Here is a 9,594-nt window from a genome sequence, read left to right as displayed (position 1 = left end):
TCTGTATAAAAACTGAGACTTTGGGTTGGCTCGCCATTCAACCACAGGGGGTCTGGGGAAAAGCAGCTCTGGAGAACTTCTGCTCTACATGCGGATTATCTGTGACATCTGCCCAGATGTTGGGACATCAGAACGCTCTGCTCATCATTTATATTTACACACACACCTTGTCTGTCTTATATTCTGTTTACAACAGTTGAGAAGTTTTCTTTTATGGCTACAAAAAGGAAAAGTTTGAATAGCGGCGAATGGATATTTGCTTCCACAATGTGGCATCTGCACATCAGAACCTGATGTAGCAGAAGACAATGAGCTTGAAAGGAATCTATTTTTATGTTTCAGACTGATTATGCCAGTTATCTGACTGGATGGCACGGTTAAGAAGACTTCCATCAGGAGGAACGACACCCTAAATGTCAGACATCTCAGAGGGCGACATACAATATGGGAAAAAGTGACTAAAAGTGATGGAGCGCTCCGATCAAGTCGAGCCAACTCCGCCGGTGAACACGACGAACGGCAGTTGTATTACAGATTCATCAATTGGGCACGTCAGCGCAGAGAGTCTCGCCTTTCAGATCAGTGTGGCGGGGATTCTCTCCGTTATTACACTCGCCACAACTTTATCCAACGCGTTCGTCATAGCAACAATCTCCCAGTCGAAGAAATTGCAAACTCCTGCGAACTTTCTGATCGCCTCTCTGGCTATCACCGACCTGCTCGTGTCCATTCTGGTGATGCCCATTTGCGTCTTATACACCGTCACCCACACCTGGACGCTGGGGCAAATCGTGTGCGACATCTGGCTCTCCTCGGACATAACGTGTTGCACGGCGTCTATCCTGCACCTGTGCGTAATCGCTTTGGATAGGTACTGGGCCATTACGGACGCGGTGGAGTACTGCAAAAAGCGCACGCCGGGGCGCGCAGCCGGGATGGTGGCCACAGCCTGGGTCATCGCCATCTCCATCTCCCTGCCGCCTCTCTTCTGGAGGCAGGTGAAGGCGGATGAGCTGACCAGCTGCAGCGTCAACACGGATCATATTTTCTACACCATCTACTCCACCTTTGGGGCTTTCTACATCCCCACCTTGCTGCTTATTGTCCTCTACGGACGGATATACGTCGAGGCCCGGAAACGGATCCTGAAGCAGTCCCCTAAGAAGTTGGGGAAGAGACTCACCTCGGCGCACCTGGTCACCAACTCCCCTGGTTCCGTGGCGTCCACAACCTCTCTGCAGTGCGGGAGACACGACACCCCGTCCAGCGACACCGGGTCTTCCACAAGCGAGAACCAGGTGAAAGTTACGGTGTCGGATGCGCTTTTGGAGAAAAAACGCATTTCAGCAGCCAGAGAGAGAAAAGCGACCAAGACTTTGGGGATAATCCTTGGTGCTTATATCGTTTGCTGGCTGCCGTTTTTCATTTACACATTGGTGGTGGCCACGTGTGAAACGTGTTTTAACCCCGAGTTATTTGACTTTTTCAACTGGTTGGGATTTCTGAACTCCCTCATCAACCCGATCATATACACAATGTCCAATGAGGACTTCAAGAAAGCTTTCCATAAACTTGTGCGCTTCAGATGCTGCCGGTCGTAAACGAATGTTCATTCAGTCTCCAATAAGCTTGATTTGTGTATTTTTGGATATGGAGTTCTAAAAATGTATGAGAATATAGAATAATAAGAGCACAATAAACACTGCAATTGTTGGTACTCGTAGAGGTGTATAAATAAGAGGTGTATGAAAAAGTAAAAAAACAAAAAAAACATTCATCTTTAGTCATTTGGTCCGGATTTAAAATGATACATTTTAGTAAAAATATGAGTACATTGTTCAACATAATTCCTATGGATTTAAAGCTCAAACCAAGGCTAGGCAAACTTCTATAAAAAGCTTGTTTTAATTATAATACAAGATTTTATTTTGAAAGAGTGCTGGAGAAGAAATGCAACTTTACGCACCTCACACAATCACTAAAACGTGCCATAAAAGCTCCTCTTGATGATAAAATGTGATACATTGTTGCTGATTCAGTGATGGTTGTTTGCGTATAGATTCCTGTTTGTATTTATCGGTGCTTGTTTTGCGACGACTGACACATTAATGCGAGTAGCAGCAGAGATCATAAACACCTTGCCATGATAAGTAAAGCATATATATATAAAAAAAGATAGCTACCCAGGATCCTTTTTCTCATTATGTGTTCAAATATGGTGGTTTTATTTTTAAAACTACATCAATATATCTATGTATTGTGAGAAATGATACCAGTGGCATACATTTTTATTATTGGCTACTCGCTGCCACCCTATATGGGTGTCTTTTGTTCTTTAGAAAGGCACCCTCGCAGTTGAAAAAAGAGAAAAGATTCATATCAGTGTCAAACAAAGAAACTGCAGCTGATATTTACCCAGCAGAGCTAAACGCTGATCATAAGTTCAATTTTGCTGAACAAACACCACCTTGTTTTACTGTGTGTGTCTGTTTGCTGCTACATTAAATCTGTATCTACAGCATGTTATGTTCACGTGTGAAACGGTTTGCCACCTCCTGGCTAAAGAGACTGGCCTTCGGAGCTTCAAAAATAATGCTGAGGATGTGTCAGCATATCTGAAATAAAAGTATGTTGTTCTAAGAATGTTTCTGTTCACATTCAGAGATGCTGTGCAATAAAGGCTTTACAGTATTTATTTTGTCCTATGACTGGGAGTTTTAATGCAGTTTTAATTAAAGTCTCTTCAAAACCTCCTCCAAATCAGCAGTAAAAACATCTCTTTCATTATTGTTGGCATGTTGAAAGCAGCACAGATTCTGCCAGACTCTACTCTGCTAGTGGTTGGGAAAAGCGTTACCTTGAAATGAGACTTTATTAATGGTCCCAGCGTATCACAATGATGCCACAATGAAATCCAACAACCTCTTGAGGCACTTGCAGAACGTGGCAGAGCATTAAACAATACAGATTAATTTGGATGAATGTGCGTCATTTCACATGAGTTCCACTTGACGTTCCTCTCTAATGTCACGACCAGAGTCTGTTCTGGCTGAGATTCTCACTAAGGTTTGAACTCCGTCTCTCTGCGGCCTTCCTGCAGGCAGAGGAGGACACAGTTTGCTTGCTGAACGGCTGTCACAGTTCAATAAGTCATGAGAGTGATGGTGGGCTATATATGCTCTTCTGGTACTTCACACACACAGCAGGGGCCACTCATATTGTTGTCACTCATGCAAACACACACGCGCTCCATATAGGATTTTTCACATGGCTCGTCATGCATGAAAGATGAGTGCACCTGAGTAGACATTCAAAGCGTTTCCTGGATTCTCTGCAGCAGTTATTAACATGTTGAAAGACAAAAGTGAATTTTATGATATTTATAAAATATACATCGATCTTTCCTCAGGAGACTTAAACAAGTAAAACTTATGTTGGAGAGCAATAGCAAGCCCTTTGGATTTTGAGTTTCAGGGTTAAACTCATCCACGTATATATGTATGTAAACAGGATCTCCTGAACATAATTATAACGTGTATGCTTAGTTATCTGAGGTGCCATCAGCGGTGCGGACATTGAGCAGGTCGGCAGCACCAAATTCCTGGGGGTGTGGACATCAGCGAGGACCTCTCGTGGACAGCCAACACGACATCGCTGGCAAAGAAAGTCCACAGGCGCCTCTACTTCCTCCGCAAGCTGAGGAAAGCAGGAAGCCCCCCATCCATCATGTGCACCTTTTACCGTGGCACCATCGAGAGCATCCTGACCAACTGCATCACTGTGTGGGGCGGAAGCTGCACAGACTACAACAGGAAAGCCCTGCAGCGCATAGTGAATGCAGCTGGAAGGATCATCGGTGCCTCACTCCCCTCCCTGCAGGACATACACGACACCCGCCTCACCCGCAAGGTGACCTTGATTGTGAGCGACCCCTGCCACCCCTCACACGGTCTCCTCAGCCTCCTGCCCTCTGGTAGGAGATACCGGAGCCTCTGAGCCCGCACCACCAGGCTGTCCAACAGCTTCATCCACCAGGCTGTCAGGAAGCTGATGTTGTTGTTTTTTTAACTTTTAAACAGTTTTTTGCACTTTATTATTATTATTATTACTATTGCACAATTCTCTATATGTTGGACAGAAGAGAAACATACTTTCGATCTTCTGCATGTTTGCACATTGCACAAAATTGACAATAAAACTGACTTTGACTTTTGACTTTGATCTGCATATAGAAAGGTGTATTATTGAGAAAAGTATTTGTAAAGGCTCACAAGAAACACATTTTCCCTCAATGACACTACAAAATAAAACAAATTACAGCCACCTGACAAAACACAGGGACGCAATTCACTGCTGTGCCTGACCTCCTTCATATTAAGTTAATACTTGGTTTCTGTGTAAAGAAGGTGGATTTTGATGTGCACATTCAGTTGCAGAGAAAAAAGAAAACCCAGCAAACAAAGCAAAAATAAGAGGGTAGACGTCTGCACACTGAAATTTTCAAGCTCACAAAATTTTAATGCAATGTTTTGACCTACAGTCTAAGGTCTTCTTCGTCAGGCAAACCTCCGCCTGAGAAAGAACTTGCTCACAGACTCACAATACATAATGTAACATGTTAGCACTGTCGCCCAAATGTGATGGACAGGTTATTGTTATGAAAAAGAAGAGAGGAAAAACAAGTACAATGTTGAAATGATACATGATATGATACAAATTATTAAGTGGTCTCCATTGTTGGTTTAAAAACTACATGTTAACACGCTGCTTCACCTATGGGTGCCCACAGGAGGAGCTAAAGTTGTTGACAAATACATTAATAAACACTTACATCTGCTTACAACTAAAAAGCATTTCTTAAAGGTTTATACCGTATATAAATGCAAAATGAATGTGGCACTAAAGGTCATTTCTTTGGGACTTTATGTCTTTTATCTGTGCATGGTAAATTATGTTGGGGTTGATGTCTTTTATGATCAAACGTCTTAATTGTAGGCAGATCTTTCTGTCTACGAGCTTGTTTTTTGTTCACATGGGTGTTCATCTGACAAAGACCTTGCAGGTTGAAACGTTGCATTAATAAATGAGTACTGACTTAGCATTATACTCCTACATCGTTGTTTCCCAATGGACAGTCCTAAAATATAAAATCCGATGCAGCAGAATCTGAACTATTCTCTTTTTTTATTCCTCGCATTCATACATTTTTCTCCCTTGTCAACACCTGGTGGCTACATTACCCACAATGCAAATTGACTGCGACAGTTTGGTTGGAGATTGAGGCGTGTTATTATTGGGGCTAATGTAGCAGAATGCAATGTAGAAGTTTAGTAAGCCCACTTCTTTCTAATGCCACACACGTTCATAAATGGTCAGTCTGAGCATTTTGTGGCACAAACTGGACCGTAGCGCTGTTGGGATGCATCATTTGATTATTTTTAGAGCACCACTCTGTGCACTCTTTCCGAGGAGAAGGAGAAGCAAAGGGCCAAAAGCAGTCCATGTGTGAAAGTTACACGTGTGCCATACCATTTTATTAAATGCTAACTAGACTTTTGACTCAACATCACCGGAGGCAGTTTATCAGATTTCATTCAGCTCCCTCTGGAGCCGCAAAATGCTTTATGCACATTTTTAAACATGTGCAGTAGAACTCCTCAAGACCTGTAAACATATATTGAAGAGTGGAGTTCCCCTTCAAATGTGTTGTGCTTAAATATTTTATTCCATGTCATTATACAAACAGGATAGCACGGGTGTTTATACTGTAGATGTCACACAGTCCTCCTAAATGCATGCAGAGATTGATAATGCGAGACTGTGAGAGACTGTTGATGCTTAACAATAGGGTTTATCTATGTTGTGTATTCAAAGAGGTATTGCATGGCTCTCGTAGGTACCGCTGCTTTACCTTCAGCTACGAAACAGTACACATTATCCTTTTGTTGACACGGGATGATTGCATTGTGCGAGCAAATACATCAATTATACAAACACTTTTTTTCTACGAGCTGAATGTGCAGCATTACTGGTTTGCCACAGGTCTGCTGTGGGGTGAAGGACATTGCTTGTGTAACAACTAGTGAGGCTGAACACATGGATAATGAACCTATAAAATATTCTGTCGCTGAATGTAGTTTTGGTTAACAGCTTTATTGTTTCACCCTTTCTGGTTGAAGAAGGCTCGGGTCATTCATCATCTGAAAAAGGGCCCATCTGCTTTTGATGAATTACGTACCAAGGTGATAACAAGTGGCCTTTGACAGGTAGAAAAACAAGTCAGCAAATCCCCTAATAGGCAACACAAGGAGGTAAGGTGATTGAGGTTGAATAACAATTAGATATCAGTTTTCTTATTCTGTCGCCAGTCCACTTGTAAACAGCAAATCTGATGTTGTGGCAATATGGGGCTTTTTATCATTTACATCTACTTTTAAAAGTCTGCTGTTATAAATAAGAGCCAGTATGTTTTTCTTGTTAAAAGGTACCTTTTGTGATTTATTTTCTTTTTTCTTACATGTGTGATTTGAAAAAAACTTAGCCATTTAATTACAGTTACAGTCTTTCAGAAATAGCCCTCTATGGCTAAACCCACCCACTTGCATTGTAGGCATGTTAATTGACATAACAGCCTATACATTGGGGCAATTCATTATATAAAAACTATTGTAATCCTTTCCAATTGGCAGAACCAAATCCAAACAATCCATCTTCTACTTTCATCAATAGCTGGCGATAACAAGATGATATGGAGCTAAATTGGTTCGTGGAGTCGAAGGCAGTGAAGACCTTATTCATACACACAAACACTAAACACACCTCAGCTCATGTGTGGATGAGGTTTTCACTGAGAAGTGCACACTATGTGTTACTGTGTGTTAAATCACAGCCTTTAGCCATGCGTGTTCTTTCCGTGCTTCACAGCAGATCCATTGCCACAAGCAGTTTCAAAGAAGTAGGTTAGTTTAAAGGTTCACAGCACTTTGTATTAGCTTCTCCTCCAGCTCACCTATATGTCTATTAATATCTTTCACTGCATCATAAAATGGGATTTCCCTGCAAACCAAATAAAAGGCATGCTGTGTTTGCCTTTAGCTAGAAAGTCATAATACTTAAGTAAAAATAATCTCACCATACTGGTGCTCCAATTGGCTGACTGTGTTTACACCTGTGGGACTGTCACTGGGTTTGGTGAATCTATCACACTTAACATCCAATCAGGCCTGACAAGCAATATATCACCAAATTAGGCATATACCGTATGTAGTGGTGGGAGAGAACGTGTGCATGCTTCTAAACGATCCATCTATCCATACTGCATGTGCATTCAGGGCAATTAAATTATGAAATATGAGAAAAAGAGGAGGTTGTCCTCTATTTACCTGCATATTGGTCATGGAAAAACCTCACAACTCAGAATACTTTGTATTTTTTGTGTTTAGTCGTGAATCAACAGAGAACATTTGATCACTTGGGCTTGTTGAACCCCATCAAAACTCATCCTACAAACAAGTCTTTTACAGTATTTCCTAGAAATTTATTTTTCCAAATAAAGTTTGGGATTTTGGGATTTAGTTTGATAAAGAAGGAAACTGGTTATCTGATAGATTAAGACAATTCTGTCATAAACAAGGTGTATAAGTTAAAATAAACTGCTAACAGTGAGTAAACTGATCAAAAAAAGTGCACAAATTGTGACTTTAGTTTCAACGTTGGTTTGGTTGGTATCAGCATTGGTATCGGTCATCAGTCAGGTAGAAAAAATAAAATAAAAAAATAGAGCTCGGCACATGAAGGAGGTTAAGTAAAGTATGGGGAAATAGTAGCAGAAGGCACCAACATGCATGTTTCTTTAACCAATGTTGGTTAATTAGCCTTAACATTTGTGTTTGTTTGTTTGTTTGCACAAGCCTGAAATTGCGTAGCAGTTAGCCGTTAAGCTAGCAAGAGTAAAGACGCTAACTACTCAGCCGATGTTGCTACAAAAGCAGATTGGTAGCAATGGTTAGCAGCAGTTTCTTGAAGTTAGCTTATGTCACAAGTGAAAAAATGAACGAATGTGAGTGTGAGCTTGAACCCTGGCGCTGGATTCAAGGTCAGAAGGTGCGGGTCCTCTGATGAAGACGCCTGTTGGGCAGTTGAGATACCACAAGCTCGGGTAGCGCCATAGCTGAACTGAGAGGACCTTTGGACTGAGTTCAAAGGAGGATTTCACCGCCGCTGCCGTCTGGTTTCCTCTTTCTGATAACAAAGTGTTTCTCCAGGACTGACGCCGAATTGACTTCTCGGGCAACTTGCCAGCTAATCAAACTACCTGGTTGTGAATGGTTTTTTAAATACTGAAATATTCCTTTTAAGGGACAAAACAATTCCATTAATCCCCAAATTAGGTCTGATTCGCGTAATTGCTCTGAACATCTTTACCAAGCTTATTTTTCTACCTTTAAAAAATTCCCTGCCAAGTAAAAATTAACAGAGACAACTAAATTGTGGTCAGAGTGCAGAGATCTCTAAAGAGAAGTTTGTTTATCTCACCTTCTCCTTCTTCAGCTCTCTCTCGAATATATTTTCATTTAGTGATACATTAGTCTGCTATGAAAAGAGTTTTCTAAGTGATTGTTGCACATACAGTCACACACAAGTAATTTTTTGAGTTACAACTATTTGGCTGCACCAATGGGCCATTTTGTCGAAAGTACAATTCCTGCGATAATAAAGCAACATACACATGAATAAAAACATCACACATAAATGGATTTCTGTTTCATTAACAGCCTTGACGAATATAAATGAGGTTTTTACCTCACCTCGGGGATAATTTACATATTGTCTATTAACCTTTTGATATTAAGCATGAGAAGGTGCAATGAGACGGAAACACGACTAGCATGTTTGTAATTTCCCATTTTCACAAGCAATAACAACACAAAATGTCACTGAAGCTATGAGCATGAAATTTGCCTGACACAACCTAATTCTGCCTTTTTTCCTCATCTACAAACCCCCGAGCTTCTTGTCAGTCTAAGAAGAAGCTTTCTCCTCGCATTACCCCCTCTTACCTCGACCTCGTTTTAAACAAGCTTCCTGCTCATGTCACTCATTTGAACACAGGTTTAGTTTTTAAGTTCAGGATCAGGAATAATTTACCTTGAGTATGCTAATGTTAACCTTAAACATTCACCACTAAAGTTAGAGTTTCTTGATCCGGAGAAGGTGGGACAGACAGGCTCTAAAGCTGCAGTCACAATTCCTGGGATGAAAGGGGAAGAGCAACTTTTCTTCTCTGTACGAGACGTTGAGCAATGTGTCCACACTTTTCAAAACAATGCTTCAAGGTGACCATTGCCAAGCATATCTTCCCCTTCAAGAAAATCCAGTTCTCCACAGATCAGGCAGAAATCACTTATACTGCCCCACAAAGCCAAAATGCAGCAACACATTTAGTCAAAATTAAATTGAGACCACAATCTGACTGGTTGACATTTATTTTGCCCTCGGTCCTATTAACTTTTTTTCATTCCATGGAAATGTATGATTCCAAAGAAAAAACAAACAAAACACAGCTAAAATCTCACAATTAAACCAACTGAATTG

The 9,594-nt window shown here is 41.1% G+C and overlaps 1 protein-coding gene across 1 annotated transcript; it reads left to right on the top strand.

Annotated features, from left to right (window-relative positions):
• Nucleotides 1–467: 467 nt before the first annotated feature.
• On the top strand, nt 468–1,601 carry htr1b (5-hydroxytryptamine (serotonin) receptor 1B; the record flags this gene model as incomplete). Its single annotated transcript, XM_079225889.1, has 1 exon — nt 468–1,601. The coding sequence occupies one exon, from the start codon at nt 468–470 to the stop codon at nt 1,599–1,601; it is 1,134 nt and encodes a 377-aa protein (XP_079082015.1).
• Nucleotides 1,602–9,594: the final 7,993 nt, after the last annotated feature.

This window comes from Taurulus bubalis (genome assembly GCF_910589615.1).
Source record: "Taurulus bubalis genome assembly, chromosome: 1".
Lineage (NCBI taxonomy): Eukaryota > Metazoa > Chordata > Actinopteri > Perciformes > Cottidae > Taurulus > Taurulus bubalis.
Note: the sequence above shows the minus strand (reverse complement) of the source record. Positions and strands in the feature narration are given on the sequence as shown.